General features: G+C 38.1%; 1 protein-coding gene across 1 annotated transcript; it reads right to left on the bottom strand.

The window, feature by feature from the left end:
* Nucleotides 1–22,594: 22,594 nt before the first annotated feature.
* On the bottom strand, nucleotides 22,595–27,605 carry LOC143562330 (COP9 signalosome complex subunit 2-like). Its single transcript, XM_077050162.1, has 12 exons — nucleotides 27,596–27,605; nucleotides 27,392–27,484; nucleotides 24,715–24,793; nucleotides 24,349–24,589; nucleotides 24,137–24,211; nucleotides 23,914–24,048; nucleotides 23,647–23,834; nucleotides 23,466–23,534; nucleotides 23,292–23,382; nucleotides 23,096–23,230; nucleotides 22,891–23,003; nucleotides 22,595–22,800 (listed from the first exon to the last, which is right to left on the bottom strand). The coding sequence occupies exons 1-12, from the start codon at nucleotides 27,603–27,605 to the stop codon at nucleotides 22,710–22,712; spliced, it is 1,320 nt and encodes a 439-aa protein (XP_076906277.1). The 3' UTR covers nucleotides 22,595–22,709.
* Nucleotides 27,606–27,895: the final 290 nt, after the last annotated feature.

Below are 27,895 nucleotides of genomic sequence, written 5' to 3'. Positions count from 1 at the left end.
AACTTGAGGGGATATCACAAAAACCTTCAACAAATCAAGCTTGAAAGGTCCTAACTTCGGTATCCAGCTCTAGGAACCGTTTTGCTTTCTCTTCTGTTCCAGGTAATTTGCTCAATGAAGCGAAGTTCTCAACTGCAGACAACAAAAAAAAGGATTAAATTGAAGAATAAAGGATCCTGCTATTCCTTAAGGATCCAGGATCCTACCCTTCGTGACCCACATTGAAGGAAGGTCAATTCCCCCTGGTATTGAGTCGCGTTTTATGAAGAAGAACTGATTCCTCCACATAGAATCGTTTAGCGTGGCTTTTGAGATCGGATGAGGCTGTCGGGGCTTGGACTTGAAGATAAAATGAGCAGGACCGTGGGTAGTGAGGGTATATAAATATGATAACTCGGGAAGTCCAAAATCGATTTTTTCCTCTTCAATGATTCTCTCGATGGTGATAAGAACACTCCAAATCATCAGCATAGCTTGTATGTAAGAGATGCCGGTAGAATCGAAAAAACTTTGGGTAAAAGACGGAAAAGAGTACTAGTAGCCGATAAGAAAGGGAGTCACCGGAAAACACGCCCAGACCTTGGAATACACGTCGCAACGAACACTGGATTCAAAAAGGTGGAATATGGTTTTTGGGGGAAATAACGGGCGGAACTTGTCAATCTCAGGATCGGTCAGTTTACAAATCTCAGAAGATGGGTTGGCTATGAGGCATTGGGGTTCCATTTTCGACAACTCGCAGTCATCGAAAGTTTGTTCAGAAGGGTTAGAAGCAGCCGGAGAAGAAGAAGAGGAAGCAGCAGACATGATTAAAGAAAATAAGAGAAAGAGGTAGAAAGGATACCTGATGCGATGGAAGGAAGCGTGTATATAATCAAAGATATAGGACGGCATATATAGACAGTTATAATTAACCTTGGGGGTTAAATGGTAAATATTCTGGCAAATCCGTCCCATCTATCAGTTTTTGCAGGAATTTGAAATTCAAAATGACAGCTGTATTCCACTGTCACCCGCCATTTTGGTGGCAATTGTTAGGCCATGAATTTTATACTGAGGATCCTTTATCCTTGACTGTCTTATGGATAGTTTATCCTTGAAATATGTGTCAGGATATAAAGGATCGGTGATCCTCGGTATTACTTGTTTACTAATGATTGCGTTTAGTATAGTGATGTGTTAGAAAGGTGTGGCGACTTTAAGACGTACTTGTATCTATTATCTTCACAGAGCATTCTCTGGCTGGAGCATGGATTCAGGATCCTAGTTCAATGTAGCTGTTAGTGGACGAACTCATGTGAAGATGAACGTGCAAATATCAACAACGGCTATGAGACTCATTCTTCTGTTTATCTCGCTACTGGATAACTATTTGCACGTGGTCAAAGGTCGTGGAGCGGCTAGGTGGAAAACTTCCGGATAGATAGGAAATATAGTTAGTGATATTATCTTATTTAAACGAGCTATGATCGAGTAGATAAACACACGTACTATCACACACTAAGAGCAGAAACTAGCATTCTCTCTACACATTAAGCATACTTTGTAATCTCGATCATTAGCTCCACTACGTTTGTAACCACCTTCTAGTTATCAATATAATCGACGGTGATAGTTTTCACCGTCTGGGGGTTTTTTATGCCGGAGATCACGATAATCATATACTCGTCGACCAAAGGTTACCTTGTTGATCATTGACTAAAGTAATTCGACCAAAGATTATCTTATTAATCCTTGACCGGATTTATTTTACCAAAGATTGCCTTAATAAGTTTTGACCGAAGTAAGACTATCTTGGTTAAGGGCTTTTTCCCTCGTGATCAAACCTTTGTGTTCACCAATATTACGCTTATACACTTGTCATTATCGAGTTAGAACCTTACCTCACATAACAGATTTGGATACATGATCCTTAGCAGATTTTTGTCCAAAACAGGTACTATCTTATTTCTCTTGGTCTAGCCCACTTTTGGATATGACCCCCGATGGTCATATCCTCTAAGGTTTAAAGGTTTTCACCTTTCTTATAAATAGAGTTTCTACACTCTCGCCTGGAGCGCACGTTATCCAACGTATAGTCCGGAGCAGCGGGACCAGTACACGCTTAGTGGCTGACAATTTCGTTGTTTTCGGCTATATGGAGGATCCTAAGAATTATGGTAGGCGTACCACACCACCGGTTTATAACGTTTTCACGTTATCTTCGTTTGGGCTAAATCCCGGGTTGGGCGAGTCCCCAGTCAACATCCGTATTTGGGCTTGTCCCCAGTTTTGGGCTTGTCCCCAGATTACACGGGCTTGTCCCCAGATTACACGGGCTTGTCCCCAGTTGCACGTGCTTGTCCCCAGTTAATTATTTGGGCTTGTTACCAACTTAATGGGTTTAATCCCACTAACACTATAAGTTGTTTGTAACAGATTTTCTAAGTTCATTGTGATGATCAAAATTCTAAGGATCCAGAATCCTAAAGTTATTCCTTCAAGGATCACTGAGAGTTCAGTACTTATGGTAACGTAGGTCTACCTAGACCTTCTGGTATGGTCTCTGTTAATGAATTTATGTATTATCTTATATCACACCCCAACCTACGGCGGAAATGCCGGGGCGTGGACTGATTGTCACAGCTCGCAAGGTTACTATCACGCACAGTTATTAATTTAAATATCTATTTATTTAATTCAAATAACAGCATTCTTCATTACAAAAGAAATCCAAGTAAACAAAACATCAAATAATTCAAATGAACATTTAAAGTTTCAAAATAAGCTCTTCTATCATAAGTCCTTAAACAATTGATTCTAAGTCCACACTTCACATCAAGCGGTAACCTGCATATGCGTGAAAATAATATAGTTTGTCAACACGAGGTTGAGTGAGCAACACACCAGTTCAATTTACATATATAATAAAATGCGTAGCTGTAACGAGTCAAATGAGATTAACAAATCAACCAATGAGCAAATAAAATGAGATGTCGAAAAGCACAAAGCTAAATCGACTAGCGTATGATCATACTATTTTCTGAGCTTATGTTGGACCTCTCCGAATGCGGTTCACATTGAGCACATAAACATATAGCAAGTATGGCATGAGATTAGTTAACACATAAGACAACAATTGCGGTTTTGTGTATAGATAAAGTGCGAAAATATAATAAATTACGCATATGTCCCCAAAAGTGATAAAACGGGTAAAAAGGGGGAATGTGGTACTCACCTCAAAAATGAACGAGGATGATTAAGATAGTGAGAATGAGGAAACGAATCACACGCGAACAACGTTAAATCCTAAGAGAATAAATGATATATTTGAGATAAGGATCACGATACGAGTTAAACGATAACCATTTAATATTATAATGATATTATGTTTGTAAGGATTTATTATTAAACCATTATTTTTATTTAAGAAAACATAACTTAATAAGATATCATCCTTAGTTTTTATAAATAAAGTTAATTGATTTATTTATATATATTTATTAAAATGTTAGTTTTAAGTATCTTTATATATATATATATATACTATATATAATGAGGGAAAGATGGGCAAATTTAGACCGTATATTTTAAGGGATTTACAATTTTTTAAACACAATGTACAACCTAAAATGAGGGTAAAGTGGTAATTGAAGCATTAAATATCACGTGTTTTCCAATTCTCTTCAAAATAGTTACAACATTCCTACCTCAACTTTAATAAACTTTTGTAAATATAAAGAATAGGTATAAATTTGGTCCTTTATCTTTTAACCATCTATTCTTTATAGTTTCATTTTTAACCCAAATACCCCCACGATTTTTAAACGGTCATAAGTTTTTCATACATTAATATTTCTTTAAAAAAATTGCACCATAAAAACGAGCATTTAATTCTCTTTAATTTGAGTATGATATTGTCATAGTTTCTTTTCAGTTAAAAAAAATAAAATTTTACGTATAGGCATTTGCCGTCCGATTTTGATGGTTAAACTATGAGTCAAGCCAACGGTTTTTTGTCACCGAAAATTGAAATTAGACCGTTAAAAATTGAAAGCAACAAAACCAAACCATTAACAATGGTTAGGTTCCGTTTTCGTTTGTACTTCGATATTAAATTGAGTTTAAAATAAGAACTATGAATCTACTTATAACAATAAATGGTTTCACGGTTACAAACAAAACAACAAGCACCTATAAATCTACGTGATTATCAATGTCAGTGTTTCCCGCTGCATCGCGCGGGCACCCATCTAGTATATATATATATATATAAATTTTGGACAAAAATATGCTAAGGATCAAGTATCCAAATCTGTTAAGTGAGGTAAGGTGCTAACTCGGTAAAAGCTAGTGTACGATTGTAATATAGGTGAACACAATGATTTGATCACAAGGGAAAAAGCCCTTAATCACGATAGTCTTACTTCGGTCAAAACATATCGAGGTAATCGTTGGTAAAATAACTCCGGTCAAGGATTAACAAGATAATCTTTGGTCGGATTACTTTATTCAATGATCAACAAGGTAACCTTTGGTCAAAGAGTATATGATTATCGTGGTCTCCAGCACAAAAATCCCCCGGACGGTGAAAACTATCACCGTCGAGTTTATTGATTATCGAAAAGTGGTTACAAATGTTTTTGGAGTATATGATCGAGGTTACAATGTAGCTAGTGAATAGACATAGTGTTTAGTTCTGCTCTAGTGTGTGTAAATACATGTGTTCTTCTAGCTCGATCATTAATCGATTAAATAATAGCATCATAATAATATCTCCTAATTAGACGGAAGTCTTCCACTAGCCGCTCCATGACTTTGACCACGTGCGTATACTCGTTCAATAGCGAGGAAAGCGGAAGAACCAGTCGTTCAGCCGTTGGTGATATTTAAACTTCGATATTCTAGAGAGTTCGTCCATAATCAGCTATGTTGAACCAGGATCCTATATCCATATTCCAGCTATAGGATGTTCCACGAGGATAATTGATGCGAATGCGTCTTTGAAGTTGATATACTTGTTCAACACATCACCATACTAAATGCAATCGTTAGTAACAAACAATACCGAGGATCGTCGATCCTTTACATCCTGACATGTATTTCAAGGATAAACTATTTATAAGACAGTTAAGGATAAAGAATCCTCAGTATAAAAATCGTGGCCTAACAATTGCCCCCGAAATGGCGGGTGATTGTGTAAAACAACTGTCATTTTGAAATTTGAAATCCGGCAAAACAGAAGGTGATTAGACGTGTGTCAGTCGGTTTAATATCTGCAAACCATAATTACACGCCACCTATATATATGATAATTATAATGCCCTTATAATCACATTATTTTAGCGTCTTTCAGGTATCCCTCTTTCTCTTTACTAATCTTCGTTCAATATGTCAATTGCTTCTACGTCTTCTTCCTCTTGTTTTCTCAACCACACTGATCCTGATGATCTTTATTCACAAAATCTCCTTCAATCACCTTTTTCTGAAACCTGTAAATTCACAGATTCGGGTATTGATGGAATTCGATCATACTTTCCAGCCGATACTATTTTCCGACCCTTCAATCCTGCGGCTCATAATGACAGCATTTTAAAAAACTGGGTCTGCTTTCCGGCACAACCGTTTCTTATAGGTTAAAAGTATCCTTTCTCTAATTTTACTCAAAGGTTCTTCAACTTGGTGGGAATTTTTTATATTCAGGCCATGCCAATGTTGTGGAGGGTCCTTCATACGATAGAAAGGATAACCGTGGAGGATGAAATCGAGTTCGGCTTAGCGGAATTGGCATATTTGAACAACCTTGTTACTCATGGTTCCAAACGCTTTGTTTTTAAATCGTAACCTCACCAAGAAAATCCCATTTCCAATGGTATCCTCTGGAAAAACCAATTTTTCTTTGTAAGACGAGATTCCATTCCAGGTGGAAATAACCTTCCCAAAAAGTGGATACCAAAGGGTAGGATCTAGGATCCTTAGATAACCTAGACAGGATACTTCATTCTTCCGCTAATAACTTTTATTACTTGTGTAGTTGAAAATTGGGATTTGCTGATCGATCTTCCGGGAGTTGAAGACAGAGTGAAGAGGTTTTTATCGCTGGATCCTGCAATCAGGACTTTTCAAGCAAAGTTTATCGAAGCCTTTCAAAGATCAAATTCAGAATTAGTCATGTTAAGTAAGAATAATAACTCTTAGTTTTAAAAAGCATTAAAAATCAGAAACTTATCTGTTATTCGTTGTTGTATAGGTGCTCCAAAATCAGGAAAGTCTGCCTCAAAATTCTCTCTCAAGGATATTGACTGTATGCTTACCAAGAAAGACACCCCGAAATCAACTGCCACGTCCAAGTCTCGTCCGATCTTGACTCGAGCAAAGACAGGAGCTAAGAGAAAGAGGAGTTCAGATCCAGAGAACCCCTTTGATGCTGAAGAACAGATTCTGGACATGCTCTCCACGGTAAGGATCCTTTATTTTCATCAATTTCTTTAATTTCAAACGTCTTCCCAAGCTTATCCTGCTTTCATTCACAGGCATCGATTCTGCCAGGCTCCACTATGAAAAGACTGTTGCTTAGCATGAAAAGACTCTCGCTGCACTGAGATCAACAGCTGCTGCTAAAGAGAAGGCTCTCTCGAGGATGACCAAAGAAAAAAGGGAGATAGAGGCACATGCCGCTGCCTTAGCCGTTCAAATGCAGGATGAAATCAACCGTGTTGCCGAAGAGGCAAAGGTATGGGCAGCCAAGTCAGTACTCGAGGCTAGAATCAAATTGGTGACTGAAGCCAATGATCCGTCCTTTGATAAGTCTTCATGGGAAATTAAAGAATGGAAACAAGCTTTGATTGACCTGGGTGGAGCCGGAGATGAAACTGAAGCTGTGATGGTTGATGCGGGCGAAGCAGGGACAAGCGGTGTGAAGAATCTGGACGAAATTGAAGGCGGGAACGAGGTAACGGTGAAGGTCGGATCAAACGTATGAATGGGCGATGAAGGATACAAAAGACTAGGCCCAAGCTCTTTTTATTTTGCTTTTATGGTGTTTTTATGAACAATGTCTGTGTTTTGTAACAAACAATAGTTATGTAGGATAAAGGATCTATGATCCTTAAGACAATTGGCTGGGGTGACAAAGGTGGATGGATCCTCTGTTTGTGGGGATGAAGCCTTTGTTGCCCCTGTTTTTAATTTCCTGCACTTTATGAACAATTAGTAACTTCTACCTAATTCGGATGGATGGTCCATCTTTTCGTATGGTGAAGTCCAGGTTAGGTAATTTTGGATAAGTCCTTGGGGCTTATTCTAATTAATATAAATCTTTTGACTATTTACTTGTTAGTTATTTTCAAAAATTTGTTGCATATAAGTTTAGCATTGTTAATAGTTTGACAAATAATTTTAAGTAAAAGACATATAGGATAAAAGATCCTTAAGAAAATCTTTTAGGATAAAATATCCTCAGAAAATAAATAGTAGGAAATCATATCTTTAATAATTGATAAAAATTTCATAAGAGAATTCTTTCAAAGGGTAAATTCTAGGATAAAGTATCCTTAAAACAGGTTAACCAATTATAAAACAATTTTAAAGGAATAGCCTTATAAACTGATATGTTTAAAATTATTGAAATAAATATAACACAAAGGTTAATTAATAGAAATCATACCAGAAGGTCTAGATAGACCTAAGTTACCAGAAATCTTGAATTCTCAACGATCCTTGAAGGGATAGTTTTAGGATCCAGGATCCTTATGTGTCTGATCTTCGTAGACAACTTAGTGATTCTGTTGCAAATATTTCATAATGTTAACTGGGATCAAACCCATTAAGCTGGGGACAAGCCCAAATAATAAACTGGGGACAAGCCCAAACAATAACCTGGGGACAAGCCTAATAATAATCTGGGGACAAGCCCAAAAATAACCTGGGAACAAGCCCAATCAAATATTTTGGGGACAAGCCCAATAATAATCTGGGGACAAGCCCAACAAATATTCTGGTGTTAAACTGGCGACATGGCCCTTAAGAAGAGGTGAAAACCCCTAAAACCTTAGAATTAATACTGGCGACAAGGCCCTTGGGAAGAGGTGAAAACCTCTAAAACCTTAGGAAATGGTACGTCTACCATATATCGTAGGATCCTCCATATAGCTGAAAGCAACGAAATTGTCAGCCACTAAGTGTGTACTGGTCCCGCTGCCCTGGACCATACGTTGGATAACGTGCGCTCCAGGCGAGAGTGTAGAAACTCTAATTATAAGAAAGGTGAAAACCTTTAAACCTTAGAGGACATAACCATCGGGAGTCATATCCAAACGTGGGCTAAGCCGAGAGAGATAGGATAGTACCTTAAATGTGAGGGAGAGGTGGCCAACCTCTTAGACATTGAACTTCTCATTAGAATCTGCATTGTTACTTAAAAAAACTTGGAAAAAATGAATGTTAAAAATACATTATCCTTAGAATAATAAGAATATAAAATGGATAAGTAATTGATAGATATTACCGATTTTAGGATCCTTGAATCTCTAAGGATAATATATCCTCTCAGGATATGGGATCCTGATTAGAAAAAATATTTCTTTAGGTGAATAGCATTCCATGTTCTTGGTAGTCTATTGCCTTCCATTGTAACAAATGATATACCCCCTTTCCTGCTTCTGACTCAATCTGATGAGGTCCTTCCCATTTGGGTGCTAGCTTCCCATCAGCCAGATTTGTTGTGTTTTTGAAGGCTTTCCTTAATACTAGATCTCCTTCTTGAAATCTTCTAACTCTGATATTTTTGTTGTATGCCCCAGCTACCCTTTGTTGATAAGCTGTCATTCTAATCTTTGCTAGGTCTCTGAGTTCTTCTATAGTATCCAAGTCTTTAAGAAGGATTCCTTTGTTGGCTTCAGGATCACGGATGCTGGTTCTTGTAGTAGGGACCACCATTTCTGTGGGAATCACTGCTTCTGATCCAAACACCAAAAAGAAGTGTGTTTGGCCTGTTGCATTTTTGGGCGTAGTTCTGTCGGCCCAAAGAACATAAGGAAGTTCTTCAGCCCATTTCCCCTTTTTGGATCCTAGTTTCTTCTTTAGATTGTTGATGATGATCTTGTTGCTAGACTCTGCATGGCCATTGGCTTGAGGATGAACCGGAGTGGAAGTAATCATTTTTATCCCCCAACTGTCACAAAAGTTAGTGGTTCTCTTCCCGATAAACTGGGAACCATTGTCACAAATAATTTCAGCGGGAATACCAAATCTAGTTATAATATTTCGTTTAATAAAAGATATTACTTCTTTTTCTCGGACTTGTACAAACGCTTCTGCCTCAATCCATTTGGAGAAGTAGTCGGTCATAGCAAGCATAAAGACCTTTCCACCTGGTGCTTTTGGCAGTTTGCCTACAATATCCATACCCTATTTCATGAAAGGCCATGAGGAGGATATAGGATATAGAGGTTCTGCTGGTTGATGAAGGATATTCGCATGTCTTTGACAAGCATCACATTTCTTTGAATATTCCACCGCATCCTTCTTCATTGTTGGCCAGAAGTATCCAGTTCTAAGTATTCTGGAAAATAGTGCTCTCCCACCTGTGTGATTGCCGCAATCTCCTTCATGGAAATCCTTGAGCACTTCTTGGATTCCAGGATCCTCGATGCATCTTAAATATGGACCTGCAAGAGATTTCTATATACGATATCATTTAACAAAATATATTGGGATACCTTGAGTTTGAAGGACTTGGGATTCTCTGGGGCTGGAATTTCTCCAGTCTGAATGTAGTTCTTGATTGGATGGATCCATGATCCTTTATTGTTTGAGGATAAAGGATCCCAGAGTACGACTTCTTTATCATTTGTTATCTCTCCCACTTCCTGTTCTTCTATTGCTAGCGAGAGAATGTGGATTATTGGAATTTTCAAATTTTCAGGAATCTTCAGAGATGAGGCTAAGTTTGCTAAGGCATCTGCCCCAGCATTTTCTTCCCTCGGTACCTGTATAATACTAAATATTTCGAAGGATTTCGATAACTCCTTCACAATATCTGATCTCCGTGCTTTTGGCTAATTGCAAACCTGCGATCAGAGCCTCATACTTTGCTTCATTGTTTGTTGCTTGGAACTCACAAGATATGGATTGGGGTATTATGTCCCCCTGTGGCGATTTCAGTAGGATCCCAATCTTGTTCCTCTTATGTTGGATGCTCCGTTTGTGAAGAGTGTCCAAGGATCCTTGGTCTTTTCCAGTTGTTGGACCTCCAAGTCAGCTTCTTTTTGCAGATCACTAGTGAAATCAGCCACAAAGTCCGCTAGCGCTTGAGACTTGATTGCTGTTCTCGGCTCATATTGGATATCATATGCACTCAATCTTACAGCCCACTTAGCCATTCTACCTAACAACTCTGGTTTTCTAAGAACATTCTTTACAGGATAGTTAGTTCTCAAAATAATAGGGTGAGTTTCGAAATAATGTCTCAGTTTAGTGGAAGACATAATAAGTGCAAGAATTAATTTTTCTCAACGAGAATACCTGGACTCTGCATCCAGAAGACTTTTACTTACATAGTATATAGGATGTTGTTCACCTTCATGATCCTTTACCAAGACTGCACTCACTGCATTTCCTAAGACTGCGAGATATAAATACAAGGATTCTCCATCCACAGGCTTCATTAGGACTGGAGCTGAGGATAAGTAATCCTTCAGTGCTGTAAGTGCAGCTTCATGCTTTGCAGTCCACTCGAATTTCTTGTTCTTTCTAAGAATATCATAGAAGTCTTTGCACTTCTCGGAGGATCTTGAGATGAATCTATTCAAAGCCGCTATTCTTCCGGTGAGTCTCTGGACGTCTTTGGCATTTGTAGGAGATTTAAGATTAAAAATGGCTTCGATTTGCTCCGGACTTGCTTCAATTCCTCTCTTTGTGACCATATATCCCAGAAACTTTCCAGCCTTAACACCGAAGTGGCTTTTGGATGGATTTAGTTTCATGTTATAGTGGTCAAGGATATTGAATGCTTCCTCGAGGTCTCTAAGGTGATCCTCAGCTTTCTTTGACTTCACTACCATGTCATCTATCTATACTTCCATAGTCTTACCCAACTGATCCTTGAACATCATCTTGACTAATCTTTGGTATGTTGCCCCTGCATTTCTTAGTCCAAACGGCATAGCAGTATAACAATATATGCCGGTTGGAGTCATGAATGTTGTATCTTCTTGATCAGATGGTTCCATCTGAATTTGTTGTAATCCAGATGAAGCATCCATAAAGGTAAGCATTTCATGTCCAGCCGTTGCATCCACCATGGCATCTATATGTGGTAATGGGAAGGGATCCTTGGGGCATGCCTTGTTTAAATCGGTAAAATCGACACACACCCTCCACTTTCCATTCTTTTTTGAAACAACGACCACATTAGCTAGCCATCGAGGATATTGAACCTCTCTGATCATACCGGCCTTAAAAAAGTTTTTCAATTTCTTCTTGTATGATCTTGTTCCTCTCAGGAGCGAATTTCCTTCGCTTCTGATGGACGGGTTTTACAGATAAATCAAGGCCGAGTGTATGAGTGATTACCTCTTTTGATATACCTGTCATATCCGAGTGCTTGAAGGCAAAAGTGGATCTTCTTCGCGATAAGAAGGATACTATATCCTCCTTGATCTTACTGGGGATATTGGATCCTAGGAACACCTTTATTTCTGAATCTTCGGGGTCCAATGATACTACTTTAAGGTCTTTCTCCGGAGCCTCCAGCATGTTCCTAGAATGTTGTTGTAATTGCTACGCTATGGTTGGCATGGTTGTTGGCTTCATTGATGATGAATAGTAGTTTCTGGCCTCCGCTTGATCACCCACTATCTTCACGATTCCCCAAGGGGTAGGTAGCTTGATACATTGGTGATATGTTGAGGCTACTGCTTTCATTCCATGGAGCCAGGGCCTACCTAAAATAACATTGCAACAGGAAAGGTTATCTATAACACAAAATTTTTTATATGAATTTAACCACCCTTCGATATAGATCGGCAAGTTGATGTCCCCCAATGTCTTTTTAGTTTCGCCACTGAAGCCGACCAGCATCGATGTTCTAGGAACGATTTCTGAATCCGAGATGTTCATCTTCTTCAGGACATCATGTTGGATAATGTTGACCGAGCTGCCACCGTCCACTAGGATCCCGCGCACATAATGGTTAGAGATAAATAAAGTAATGATCAAACCGTCGTGATGAGGATCCTGGATGTTCAGCTTGTCTTCCTCATCGAAGAAGATTCTTTTGTCTGTTGTTAATGTTGCCGACACTATCGGATGATCCCCGTTATCCATCTTGATCTCCTTGGCAAGTCTTTTTGCTGCGGAAAAAGAAGTTCCACATATGTCTGATCCTCCAGAGATGAAACTGACTGCTTGCGTATCCAGCTTGTCTTGCTGAAGATCCTGGATCCTTGATTTGAAAAAGATTCTCTGATCAGTTACTCGAGTAGTAGGGATGAGTGGTCTTCTTTCATCATCCAACTCGAACTTCTCTACAGAATTCTCTTTGATGGAACACGAATCTTTAAATAAATCATAATCTCTGGAGTCGAAGTTGATCACATGAGCATCTGGTGGTGGTGGTGTCGCTTTCTGTGGAAGATCTTCAGGATCCTGGATCTTGGATTTCTTTCTTCCCAAGAGTTCTTTAAAGTGACCTTTGCTCAAAAGGTACCCAATTTCTTTCCTTAAGGCGATACATTCGTCTATTGCATGGCCAAAATCTTCGTGGAAAGCGCACCACTTAGATTTGTCTTTGAAGCCGACGACCTTTTCGTTCTTTCGGGGCCACCTTGCTTTTTCCCCCAGATCCTTCATGGCACAAATCAAGCCATGAGTATCTACAGAGAAACAATAGTCGGAGATGCAAGGATAGTCTTCGTTGTCTTCTCCTTCTTCAACTGCCCGTACGTTCTGATTGTTGAACTTGGCATACGGCTTCGCATTGTTGTTCCTGTTCCAGGATCCTTTATTCTTCTCAGGAGTTTCTTGTTTCGTCTGTCCACCGAGACGATCCTGGATCTTTTTATCTTCTTCTAAGAGGATGTATCTCAATGCTCTGCTTCTAACTTCATCTAATGTCCTGCATTGAGTCATCACTAAATCATCATAAAAAGGGGAGCTCTTTTGAATCCACATCTTGAATGCTTCAACAGCAGTAGTCATATCAAGGTTTGGGATTTCTAGAGCTTCCTTTCCGAACCTGGTAACGAAATCCCTAAGGGATTCATCACTGGTTTGGATAACACAATATAAATCACTGGTTAACCTCTCAAATTTCTGACTACAGGAAAATTGAGTGTTAAACAAATTAACTAAATGAGAGAAAGATGTAACCGAGAAAGGAGGAAGACTTAGCAGCCATTTTAGTGCAACTCCCGTTAATGTGGCTCCAAATCCTTTACAAAGGCAAGCCTCTTTGAGTTTCTCAGGTACAGGATTAATTTCCATTCTCTCCCGATATTGGGCAACATGCTCCTCAGGGTCGGTGCTCCCGTCATACGTCTTCATGTTGGGAGTTTGAAACCGCTTTGGAATTTCAGCATCACATATGGGTGGAACGAATCTTGACAATTTGTGACTCCCCTCCGGTATTTCGGGAATTGGACGTATCACTCCCGGGACACTGGATACCATATCCTTTAACTTCTGTATTTCCCTGGCCATGGCCTGGTTGATACCTGAATCCTGCATGGGAACATGGTTAGTATCTAAAGATATAGGATCGTACCAGTTACCTCTCTGCTGGGTGGAATTTGGTATTCCAGACGAGTATCTGGGATAAGAGGAGTCAACAATCGGAGTAGGCCCTCCAGAAGCTATGGTCTGCATGGGGATTATATCTCCTTCATGGACTTCGGAGGATCGTTGCTGTTTTACTCCTGAGGATCCTTGATTCTGAAAGAAGGATCCTTGCTGAGGATAAGTCCCAGCAGATCCCGGCGGAAAGAAGGTTGACTCTTGTCGATAATATGAGGATCCTTGGCTTTGCTGACCGATGGATCCTTGATGGAAGTTAGATGACATTGGCTGATCTAAGGAGAATCCTTGAGCTTGTTGACTCACGGGCCTCTGTTGAAGGATAAAGGATCCTGGCTGAAAGAGTGAGGATCTTTGAGCTTGGTGACCCGTGAACCCTTGTTGAAGGATAGAGGATCCTGACTGAAAGGTTGAGGATCCTTGAGTCTGTCGATCCATGGACCCTGGTTGGAGGATGGATGATCCTTGCGAAAACTGTGCCATGGATTCTGGATTGCTGAAATCCAACATCCTTGACATCAAGGGGGTGAGATCCTCTGTTGGCCTCTTGTTCTTTTTGAGATCCTCAATCTCACGTAGGATCTTCTGATTAGTCTTGTTCTGCTGCTCCATGTATGCTTTGACCTGCGAAAACATAGATGAAACATCACTGTTAGTACTAACCACCGGGGCAGCAGCAGCAGCAGTTTTTGAGCTCTGGAAGACTGGTAGTTGCGTCTTGCTTCCAGCAGCAGCGGCCCTTGGTGCTCCCGTGGCGGAGGCAGCGGTGGCAAAGTCCTCGATGAGAGAGGGACCGTAGCCGGCATGGTTGATGAAGCAGAGGATGATTGAGAGGCCATTGATGGTGATATGGGTATGAAAAAGTTTAGAATGATAAGAATATTATGGATTATAGCACCAATTGCACCACGGTGGGCGCCAAATTGTTTTGGACAAAAATCTGCTAAGGATCAAGTATCCAAATCTGTTAAGTGAAGTAAGGTGCTAACTCGGTAAAAGCTAGTGTACGATTGTAATATAGGTGAACACAATGATTTGATCACGAGGGAAAAAGCCCTTAATCACGATAGTCTTACTTCGGTCAAAACTTATCGAGGTAATCATTGGTAAAATAACTCCGGTCAAGGATTAACAAGATAATCTTTGGTCGGATTACTTTAGTCAATGATCAACAAGGTAACCTTTGGTCGACGAGTATATGATTATCGTGGTCTCCAGCACAAAAAACCCCCGGACGGTGAAAACTATCACCGTCGAGTTTATTGATAATCGAAAAGTGGTTACAAATTTTTTTGGAGTATATGATCGAGGTTACAATGTAAGCTAGTGAATAGACAGAGTGTTTATTTCTGCTCTAGTGTGTGTAAATACATGTGTTCTTCTAGCTCGATCATTACTCGATTAAATAATAGCATCATAATAATAATATCTCCTAATTAGACGGAAATCTTCCACTAGCCGCTCCATGACGTTGACCACGTGCGTATACTCGTTAAATAGGGAGGAAAGCAGAAGAACCAGTCGTTCAGCCGTTGGTGATATTTAAACTTCGATCTTCTAGAGAGTTCGTCCATAATCAGCTATGTTGAACCAGGATCCTATATCCATATTGCAGCTATAGGATGTTCCACGAGGATAATTGATGCGAATGCGTCTTTGAAGTTGATATATCTGTTCAACACATCACCATACTAAATGCAATCGTTAGTAACAAACAATACCGAGGATCGTCGATCCTTTATATCCTAACATGTATTTCAAGGATAAACTATTTATAAGACCGTTAAGGATAAAGGATCATCAGTATAAAAATCGTGGCCTAACAATATATATAAATGAAAACATGTCTTAGAGAAATATATATGAAGGAAAACGAATATTAAAAGGTCGGTTTTTAGTTAAACAACTTTGTTTAATCATTATTAAACATTATTATTATTACTAAACTTTGAAAATCAATTAAATGAAAACCTTAAACCCCTTTTAAAAAAAGAAAGGAGAAAAATGGGTGCAGGGGGTTTTGAACCCGCGACCCGAGTTTGATACACACACAGACCAACCAATTGATCTGCGAGTTCAGTTAGATTAAAACTCAGTTCGTTTATTTATAAACAAGACCCGACTTTTGCCCTTTTAACCAAGAACCCTAGAATCTTCAATTAACCCAAATCGTTTACAATTGATTAAAACAGGTTTAGGGGTATTAATCCCCATGAAATCGTGACTCAATACATGTATTTAATTACCTCGAACGGAAATCAGAAGAGGAAGAACGAGCACAAGTAGGGCCGGCCAAGAAAACGAACTGAACGAGTAATGAAATAGTCGAATGAATTCAATTAAATAGGGGGTATTGTCGGTCAGCTCATAAGGAAGGTATCTATGAAATTAATTGCGATAATAACAATGTTTACTCGGTCAATAGCTGTCATGAGTGTCGGTTAGGTTTAAAAAGGAAAACAAGTCAGAAAATGGTGCAATTAGCGTAATCAAATTGATGGTGAGGCCGCGGATCATAAACAGAAATGATTCCCTAAAATAAAACTTGATCATACACGAATTTAGACAGCTAATTGGTTGATTTGTTGATTTGGGTACAAGAAAGCTTGAATATGGGTCGGGTTTGGTTATGGATATCCATTTCATAATATGGATTATAACAAAATTTGCAAACAGACCCTTCAAGTTTGGAGATGAATATAGAATGGTTGGAACTTTATATTTTGGGCTAAAAGAGTAAATACATTAAAGATATTTTTATAAAAATAAATTATTAATTAAGTACTCAATTTAGTTTGATAAGCTCGATATGTTTAATAACCCGAACCTCGAATCGAGTCGGGTAAAAGTACAAGTTTCGAAAACCCGATTTGTTACATATTAGTTGCAATAATCTTACATACTAGTCCCAGCCTCGGTGTTGTCAGCCATCTCCTCATCGTCCTCAACACCAAGATCATCAAGGGCAGCCTTCCACTTTTCCACATCTCAGGCCGTCTTGTCAAAAGCAGGATCACCGGCTTCCTTCGCCATCTTGATCCGTGCTTGGAATATTGACCTAGCAGCCCACACCTTGGCCTCATCTGTAGCCTGCTCCACTGCCTCTTGATGTTGGGCTTCGGCTAAGGATAGCTGATCCTCAAACTGTTTCTTCTTTTTGAAGAGCTGGATCATGGCCTTATCCTTGGCGGCCACGGCTTTCCCTAACCCCGACAGCTTGTCACTCATTTGGCCGATAATCTTTTCATAGTGCTCTTTGAAAGCACTCATAGCCTACACACAACAAAGCAATCGAAATCAGAAGGATATTGGATCCTACAACTCAAAGTATCAGAATATATGAGACTTACAGAGAGGACAATGTCATAATGGGTCTCGGGATCAGAGGACCTCTTTCTTTTGGAGGCAGCGGACTTAGCCCTAGTCGTTGCAGTTTTAGGCTCGGAGCTAGTGCCTGCCTTTGAAGCCTCTTTCTTGACAACAGGAGAGGTGACCATACAATCAATGTCTTCTAGGGAGAACTTGCCGGCTGATTTCTGGGATTTCTTGGCGCCTGAAATGGAAAAAGTTAACAGATAAGTTTTCTTATTCTAATTTTATTTATCTTAAAATTATTAACTTACTTGACATGCTGGAACCTGGGGAGATATCACAAAAAGCTTCAATAAAACGGGCTTGAAAGGTCCTAATCTCAGTATCCAGTGCTAGGAACCGTTTTGTGTTTTCTTCTGTACCAGGTAACTTGCCCAAAGAAGCAAAGTTCTCAACTGCAAACAAAAAGGAAGATTTAGAATTAAAGTTAAAGCGTCAAGGATCCTGCTATTTCTTAAGGATCCAGGATCCTACCCTTTCTAACCCACTTTGAAGGGAGATCAACCCCTCCTGGTATTGAGTCGCGTTTTACGAAGAAAAACTTATTCCTCCACAAGGAATCGTTTAAAGTGGCTTTTAGTATCGGGTGAGGTTGTCGAGGCTTGGATTTGAAGATAAATCGGGCAAAACCGTGGGTAGTGAGGGTGTACAAGTGTGATAACTCTGGAAGACCGATATCCATCTCTTGCTCTTCTATGATTCTCTCGATAGTGTTGAGGACCCTCCAAACCATAGGCATAGCCTGTATATAGGATATGCCGGTGGAATCGAAAAAGCTTTGAGTAAAAGAAGGAAAGGGATACTTGTAGCCGATCAGGAACGGAGTCGCCGGAAAACACACCCAGACCTTGGAATATATGTCGCAGCGGAAGCTGGATTCGTAAGGTCGGAATAGGGTTTTCGGAGGGAACAGCGAGCGGAAGTCATCAATCTCGGGATCCGTGAGTTTGCAAATTTCGGCAAACGGGTTGGCTGAGAGGCCTTGGGCTTCCATTTCCGACAACTCGGAGTCATCAGAGGGTTGTTCGGAAGGTTTAGAGGAGACGGAGAAGAAGAAAATGAAGCAGTAGATATTGTTAAAGAAATAAAGAAAAGAGTAGGAAGGATACCTTATGCGTCGGCTGAAGGTATGGTTATAATCAAATATATAGGCCGGCATATATAGACGGTTATTATTAACTCGGGGGCTAAAAGGTAAATATTTATGGCAAAACCGTCTCATCTATCAGTTTTCGCAGTAGATTTAAATTTCAAAATGACAGTTGTGTTCCACTATCACCTGCCATTTTGGGGGCAATTGTTAGGGCATGAATTTTATGCTGAGGATTCTTAATCCTTAACTATCTTATGGATAGATTATCCTTAAGATATGTAACAGGTTATAAAGTATCAATGATCCTCGGTATTATTTGTTTACTAATAATTGCGTTTAGTATGGTGATGTGTTAGACAGGTATAACAATTTTAAGGCGTGCTTGCATGAATTGTCCTCGTGGAGTATTCTTTAGCTGGAGTATGGATCCAGGATCGTCATTGAACTTAACTAGTAAAGGACGACTTCGTGTGAAGATTGATGTTTAATTGTCAACAACGGCTCTTAGACTTGTTCTTCCACTTATTTCGCTACTGGACTCCTAAAGCACGTGGTCAAAGTAATGGGAGCGGCTAGTGGAGGACTTGCGGATTGTTAGGAATTGTTAATAATATTTTCTTTATAATTATCGAGTTATGATCGATTAAGGGACACTTGTACTCACACACACCCTAGAGCAGAAGCAATCACTTTCTCTACTCACTAGCTTACTTTGTAACATCGATCGTAAATTCCACAACACTTGTAACCACCTTAATAACTTGACGGTGATAGTTTTCACCGTCCGAGGGTTTTTTGTGCCGGAAGTTATAATAATCGCGTACCATCCAACCAAAGATTACATTGTTAATCTCTGACCGAAGCAATTTAGGGATGATCATTCAAACCGGTTCCTGGAACCGAACCGGTGGACCCGAACCGGAACCGAACCGGTTCCTACCCGTTTTTGATAGGAACCGGACCCTATCTGATTCAACCCGATGATCCGGGACCGGTTCTTAATTTTTGAGTTGGGCCGGGTAGGAACCGGAACCGAACCGGAACCGGTTCTGGAACCGAACCGGTTGGAACCGGTTAGGAACCGGTTCTAGCCGTTATAACCATTCTAGCCGTTGGAACCTGGTTTTATGGCCGTTTTTTGACCGTTGGGGTCAAAAATGGCCGTTTTTTGGCTCCCCCAATCACCCCACTACTAGTATAAATAGGTATTTGGTGTCATGGGTTCATCACAACACTCAAAACGCAAACCCGAACGTAAAAAAATACAAAAAAACGCTATTACAACTTTTTGAGTTCTCTAATCTCTTGTTTTCTCTTCTTCTATATTCATATTTGTTGTTATGGCTGCCTCACAATCATCGGTTGGTCAAGGTTCCATCGCCGAACAAGTTTCTTTCCTATTGTACCTCATAATCGTAATCAAGAGATTTGGTGCAATTGGGATTTGGTTGAATTGAGTGACCATTCAATGAAGGCTCGGTGCAAGTTTTGTGGGATTTATTTAAACCCAATTTCGAATTCAAATTTGAAGAAACACATCGAAAAACCGTATTGCAAGGCGTTGAAAAAGAACGTCGATTCGCAACAAACGCAAATTGATAGTGAAGGCGGAATATTTACATACCAAATTGATCGAGTTCAAGATCGTATGGCGAAGTTTGTGATTCAAGAAGCTTTGCCGTTTAGCCACTTCGACAACCCTCGCTTAACCGCCATGATTCGAGATACGCTTCAACCACAATACACTCACGTAAGTCGTCATACTCTTAAACGTTATTGTTTAAAATTGTGGAAGAAGGCCAAAGAGGTACTAATTGCATATTTTGAAAATATAAATACGGGAATAAACTTAACTAGTGATGTTTGGTCGGCTCCACATGGTCTACCCGAATCTTATCTTTGTGTCACCGCTCATTGGGTAGACCCGTCATCGTGGGAAATGATGAAACGCACCATTGCTTTCGAACTCTTTGAGTATCCACATACGGGAGATAATTTGTTTGAAATTTTAGATTATGTTATAAAAACTTATAAACTAGAAAATAAAATATTTTCAATGGCATTTGATAACGCGTCGAATAATACATCGGCGGTTGATAAATTAAAATTAAAATATACGCCGATTTGCAATGGTGTATTTTTTCACTCAAGGTGTGTTGCACATATCATTAATTTAATCGTGCAAGACGGACTTGCTTCGGATGAGGTTACATCGGTTATAAACGATTTTAGAATAATGTTACATGAAGTTTTTAAGAAAAGTAAAAAAAGACAAATGGAATATAGAAAATTTTGTAAAGATACGGGAAGAAAAGCTTTGGGAGCTAATTGGGATGTACCTCATCGATGGAATTCCACTTGCATAATGTTACAAAGTGCTTTGAAACAAAGAGAAACTTTACAAATGTTTCATTCTAGTCTTGCCGAGGATGATTTGGCAATCCCCTTTTCAAATGAGAAATGGGAAATTATCAATGACTTATCGACTTTTCTTGAAGTTTTTAAAACATCAACTACGAAACTATCGGGAACGCATTATCCGACAAGTCCCTTGGTTCTTTCGGAGTTATTTTTAATCGTTAACAATCTTAAAGAATTTGAAAATAAAAGTCCAATGTTTTCAAACATCATATTACCAATGAAGTTTAAATTAAAAAAATACTTTCTTGAATGGACACCGATTTTACTTGCGCCGCCGCTTTAAACCCAATGTTAAATGTTACGGGGGTTGAATGTGTTATAGACAAAATTTTTTCAGGCTTAGATATGCATGAAGTTGACCCAAACTTTTCAACAGAGGCAAAAAATTATTTTAACTTGAATTTTAAATTTATGTATGACTTTATTTAAATAAATATGGGTCAAACATACACATGCCTACGCCGGGGGGGTCTTCATCAAGTTCAAGTGCTACTAGAGTACGAGATCCCATGATTAGCCTTATGAACACCGTTCGCAACGTAACGGCTAAAAAACAAAGGGGTAACACCCCTTCAAGCGAACTAGGAAGGTATAGTGCATATGATTACTCTACCGGTTTATCCGAAAAGGAATATGGCACTTTTGATGTTTTGGCTTGGTGGAAGGTAAAGGAAACCCAGTTTCCGATTCTTGCCAACATGGCCCGTGATTTACTAACCGTCCAAGCTTCTACGGTAGCTTCGGAATCCGCTTTTTCTCTTAGTGGCAGGGTAATATCGGTGAGAAGAACAAGACTAAATTCGGAGTCGGTGGAGATGTGCATTTGCTTAAAGGATCACTTGGACTCAATCGATCGTATTCAACACGTAACCACTCTCGAAGATGAAACACCACTTGATGTTCGAGTGCACGACGAACAAGAAGGCATTTCTACAAGTAATTCCGAGGAAGAAGTCGCCGCTCAATAATTACGACGAACAAGAAGGCTTTTCTAGAAATAATATGTCACAACTTTATATTTATAAGTTTAATGTTTTGTTAGTTTGTTTTTGAATATTTTAAAACATGTAACCTTTTTTTTTGAACTTCTTAAAGTAAATAAAATGAATTTTATGTTAATTGTTTTGTTTATTTTTCATGCTATACAAATACGAATCGTAGTTTAGAATCCAAATCGCAAACGAAAAACGAAAAAAAAAAAAAAATTTTACACTGTAACCGGTTGGAACCGGTTATAGTGTAGGAACCGGTTTAGGAACCGGTAAGAACCGGTTCCATAGGTTAGGGGTCCGAGGGTGGGAGAACCGGTTCGGTTCCCTAACCGGTTCGACCCTGGAACCGGTTTAAAAGGGGATTTTGATTATAGGAACCAGTTAGAAACCGGTTCCGGTTCCTAATCCCAAACCGTTTTGAACATCTCTAAAGCAATTCGACCAAAGATTACCTTGCTAGTTTTTTACCAAAGTAAGATTATCATAATCAAGGGTTTTTTCCCTCGTGATCAAATCATTGTGTTGATTTCGATTATATACTCGTTTTTGTCGTGTTAGCACTATACCTCACCAAACAGATTTGGATATATTATCCTTAGTCAATTTTTATCCAAAACACTAATGATTTTGAAACAATAAAAAAAAAAAGTTAACTTTAAACCCACAAACCAGGCTAACCCAACCAACCTAACCGGTCTAGTTTGTCGTCTCTTGAACTAGTTATTAGCGATTCAGCCTAGATTTCTCCCTTTAAGCAACCAAACTGGCTGGGAACACCACTGTAATACGTGTAGCATGCTTACTTTCTAGACTATAAAAGTGATCATTTGATGCTCTACTGGGTCTAAACACCAATTAAGTGAGTCAACACCAAATGGTAGAACATAAAGAAATTAGGAAAGTAGAGGCGCAAGATAGTGAAGAAGGGCACAATTGGACAACTACTATATCAACTCCACATTGTGCAACTAATATCCCCACTTGACATGATGAACAAAATATGCCAAAGTCAAACACCAATCACTTGTCAAAACTTATACTTCTAATTTTTAAACATCTCAATTAACTCTATTGCCAATACTTTGATAAAGCGACCTAAGCTGTGTGTTCCATTTCTCCACAGCAGTATATTTCTTCATTCCCTTTGACCTGCCACCGTACAAATTCAAAATTTGTCATAAACAAAACGTAACCACTTTTATAACATAACAAAATAGTTTATGCAGATTCTTCTTTTACCTGTCCCCGCACTCCAACAGCCTATTAACTTGGTCGATATGGCCTTGAACCCGATTATCCAATATCAGAGAGACCAACAACTCCTCCACATCAGCCTCCGGCACATTAAGCTCCTAAACAACAGCAGTACATGTATTTATATATGTAATTGTGTATGTGTATGCGTGTGTGTAAGCGTGTGTGTGTTTTGTATATAGAACGCTACCTTTGATATGAAAGGGATCCTGATTCTTGTGTATGGCTTGATGAGCTTGAGTAATACTTGAGTTCTGATGTTCTTCAGAAGATCTTCAATATAATTTCTGATGAAGGGATCATCCATGATGGTTCTTCTGTTACTCTGTCACAAATCATTTTGAGAACTTATATTTACATAATTAATTGAGTATAACTTATTGTACCTTGAGGATCTTCTCAAATTCCAATATGTCATTCCGCTGATATGCAGCAATCAAGTTGGTCATCGCCAGGATTTCTGGATCATTTTTGTATCTGCGCTTTTTTATAATTTGCAATCAGAAAGAGTAATATTTAAACAAAAGGTTAAATTAAAAATGACCAAGTTTGTCGCGTACGGTTTTGCCTCTTGCCCGTCAAATGGATTGACTTCCGATTGCATAAGCATGTTAGCCAGTACCAAGTATCTGTAACATATAATATATAGGTCAATTTAACATATGGCATTAACAAAAACATAAAACATAGATAATATTCAACTTATGAAAAAAATAATGAAAATATATATGTATAGCATACTTGAGACACTGGATTCTTCTTTGATTCCCAGCTTCATCATAGTTTTTAAACGCTTCAAAAAAGTCTGTTGCTGCTTCTGCCCATTGGCGTTCTGCCATATGCATTTTGCCACCACATTCGTGTATGATACCCATGATCCTAGGATGTGGAATTGCTGATTTTATAGTAAGGGCTTTTTGGTAAAGTTGCTGTAAAAATACACAAAAACAAGTTACGCACTTTTGAACAATAATGCATTGTCATGAATATAACAAAAACCTATCTCACCTTGAGTTTTTTATTGTTTTTGGTCTCGGTGTACATCTGAATCTCAATTGCATACACTTCCAATAACTGAGTTCCTTTCTTTTGATCATCAGTACCATCTGCCCGTTGACAAGATTTGTGAAGCTCCTTCAAGATCTGTTATATAAAGTACTTTATGTTAAATGACACATCTAACCCTGACAAAACAGAAGTACAAAAAGTGCTCTCATATTCAGCTGCATACCTTATTCATTCTACCATATTCACCCATATCAAACCAAATCTTGCAAAGCTTAAGGTTTGTCTTGAACCATAATCTCTATAAAACAGAACCAACAAATGGAATAACTCATTTTAATATGACTCAAAAGAATTGATTAAAATACAATGAAAGATGATTACCTCATTTTAATATGACTCAAAAGAATTAATTAAAATACAATGAAAGATGATTACCTCATTTTTTGCTTCTTCAAGTGCTTTCAAGGTGGTTTCATAGAACTCTTGTAGAAGACCAAAGTTTTGACTAGCAGAGCCAGATACAAAATCCATGATATTGTTAATACATTTTTCACTGTAGTTTCGAGTCACAGCAGACTTAATGTAAGTTAACATCTCCCTATAAGCATTTGTCATCTCCTTGTACTTCCCTAAACAGTAATACAGCTTCACAGTCTGTTTAAGTGCTTTAAATCCCCTGTTAAAGTTAACAATAAAAACATCAATGACTTCGCAAACTAACCCTGTTAAAAGTGAGCATTTCTTTTTGCCTATTAATTACAGTATAACCATAAAAATACTATCTAATTACAATAAACTCACCATTCTGCTTTCTCTGGTTCCATCTGAACTACTTCTGCCAACCCGCTAAGCGCACCCTCTGGATCAGTCTCAACCAAACCTGTCAACAACAAGAAATGAGATACCAATCATCCACTTGTATAACATTGTATGAGACAATTCGTACTTCATAAAACAGAAACTACACATTGTATAATCAGTTGAAAGATTAGCTGAATTCTAAATTTTACACGATGCTAGTTGTTTTAAGACTTTTGAGTTTAAGGCCCATATTAGATATAAGTATACAATGTTAACCAGTATAACAAATCTAACTATCTATATAATTGCTTACCATAAAATCCTATGTGTCGCTCTCAGGTTGTTCCCCCTATCCTCTAAAGCCACCAGATTGCTTAATTTCTAAATGGAGATTTCTCACGCATTTGACCCAAATTCACGTGTATGGGTCTTACCAAACACGGATAGTCTTTAAATGGGTTATAACATCAAATATATTTATGAAACTCTTTCATAATCAAACAATAATTTTTGTGGGTCATGGGTCTCACCAAACCCGGATAACTCCTAAACGGGTTATAACATCTCATTTATGTGTGAAATAACCCCTTAATCATTAAAGAATAATTTACACGGGTTACGGGTCTTACCAAACCCTAATAGCCCTCAAATGAGTGATGAGATCTCATTTATTGGTAAACACTATCATTAAACCCTAATTTAATTTATATCATTTACATATTCTCTGTTGCTGGTCTATCATCTTCATCGCCGGTTAACTTCCGATACTACCCACCATTGTCAACTACATTAACATCCCCTTTTTCATTAGACAAATATTTGTGTTCATGTTTGTTCATTTAAAAAAATCAACATGCTCGTGTCCGTTTATGTTTGTTAAAATCTAAAAAACCTAACATCTCAATTGAAAAAACTCACACGCTAAAAAATATAATAACAAACTAATATATATATGTATTAAATTAAAACTAAACTACGTTAAAAAATAAAATAAAATAAATCATCATAAAATAGCAAAACGATTAAAACAAAAACTTGAATAAACCTCTATCTATAATATATATAAACGAAAACATAAAAATCCTGCGTGTCGCAATGTGGTCGCTCCCCCTTTTTTTTGGAGTCATCAGATTTGCTTGATTTTTAAATGGAGGCTTCTCATGCATTTGACCCGAATTCACGGGTATGGGTCTTACCAAACCCAGATATTCCTTAAACGGGCTATAACATCTCATTAAATTAAAAATTATTCTCACCAAATTATTGATGTGAAAATCCTATAAAATAGGATATACTAAAAATTATTATATGATTTTTTTTAAATATTATTTATAATTAAGAAACAATTTTATAGTAAAAAAAATAAGCGGGTCTTAGGTCTTACCAAACCCAGATAACTTTTAAACCGAGTTATAACATCTTAGTTATTTGTGAAACTTTTTTATCATCAAACTCTAAGTATATAATAAATTTCATTACAATAACTAAAATTAAACCCAAAAAAGTATATAAATATAAAAAACGAGTAATGTAAAACAGCCCCCGTAATACGGGGGATAAAAACTAGTTTGCATATATATACCTTTAACAAGTATAACATAATGAATGAAACGGTAAAATTTATCTATAATCAGATGATATAGGATCCATTTGGCAATTTCACATGTTATAATTCATGATGTTGTGTTAATATATCCATCACTTCCTTGCTCAGATCACTAATTGAACTCTTGTAATCTTTTCAAAGTCCAAATATATGATTAAAACTTATGGCATATGGTCCATGCCACACTTGATGTTCCGACCTAAAGGGATGTCCTTTATAATTATAGTTTCTACTTTTTTCGTGTTTCCTCATCTATATTTTACCCTTCTACAACTCTCATTAACTGAGCTAATGATGATCCTTTCTGTATGCAAGTCTGTACAGACATCAAGAGCGTTTTTATTGAAAGCCGTATATAAGCCATTAATGCACCATATTTCAATTATGACACGACAAATTCCTTTACACACAATTACTCATTTGCCTATGATTCCAAACATCACTACATCTACAAAATTCGTCATCACAGGTATTGTGAGAAACAGCACATCATTCAGATTATTACAAACAAAACAACCCAAAACAAATGCAGGAACTATCAGGGGAAGATGAAAGACACTATGCGAGAGAGAAAATCATGGACACACATTATAATAGAAAATTATCACATCTAAAAAGATTGCGAAGACATGGATTTATGTTCACAAAACATTTATTTTCATTCCATGCAAGACGAAACATAATTTTAATTTGCTTTAGAACCGGCAAGTCTAATGCTTTGATCCAGTTCTTTTACAATGACTTAAATTTAAAAACTTTAGAAACTGATCACAAAGAAGTAAGCTCACCTCACGAACCATCAACAACATTACAAAAACTAATTGAATAGCACATACTTCGCATTACCTTACCATGCCAAAACTGTTATCCCATTTCTAATTTACTTATAACCTTAAATGCATAAAAAAAAGCTATAAACAGTAAGGAATTCCGGTATTAATCGAGCAGTTACAATTCCGAAGAGGAATTGAACTGTCAGTAGTATAAAGCAACATTAAACCTAGCATTACAATCATCAGAAAACAAGTAGCAATCAGTTCAATGTATATACCGAAAGAGGCGATTGGATACCTTTGGAATTGTAATACTGATTCTCAATGTCCACATCTTGCTCTTCGGGTTCCTCTTCGGAGTACTCGAATCCGTAATCCTCCATATCTGCGTCTAAATAAGAAAGGAAAATGCGTTTGATCAGAGGCTAAATCGAATGATGGTATGGATTAAAGTGAGAGGCGTAAGTAAGAGATAATTATGAAGATTAGTTAAAGTTACTACCTGAACCCATGGTTGGGCGATGAGCGTGAATGGATCAGTGGTCTAGGGTTTCGTTTTGGTTTTCGAATGGGTGTTTTGGGTTTGTGGCTTTGCTTCTTATAAACAAATATAAAAACTGTTATCTATATCTATACTATCTTATAATATATATATATATATATATAGGAAGGATAGAATGGTAATTTTACCAAGTTACAACACATACTTCAAACACAACACCTGTAGAGAAAAGAAGCTGCTTATATGTGACCTCCACCTGCCACCTCAAGTTAGTTTTTTTTATAATGAATTCTTTGCTTG

The sequence above is a fragment of the Bidens hawaiensis genome, unplaced genomic scaffold, assembly GCF_021521415.1.
Source record: "Bidens hawaiensis isolate Kalapana, Puna unplaced genomic scaffold, B.hawaiensis_p1.1 tig00001179_1, whole genome shotgun sequence".
NCBI classification, from domain to species: Eukaryota; Viridiplantae; Streptophyta; class Magnoliopsida; order Asterales; family Asteraceae; genus Bidens; species Bidens hawaiensis.
This window is presented reverse-complemented; position numbering and strand designations above follow the sequence as displayed.

Excerpts from the sequence above, each read along its gene's own strand:
- LOC143562330 (XM_077050162.1), bottom strand. Across the intron at positions 24,590-24,714 it reads GAACCAGAGAAAGCAGAATG|GGGATTTAAAGCACTTAAAC; the intron begins GTGAGTTTATTG and ends TAACTTTAACAG. Across the intron at positions 23,535-23,646 it reads AGAAGAATCCAGTGTCTCAA|ATACTTGGTACTGGCTAACA; the intron begins GTATGCTATACA and ends TATATGTTACAG.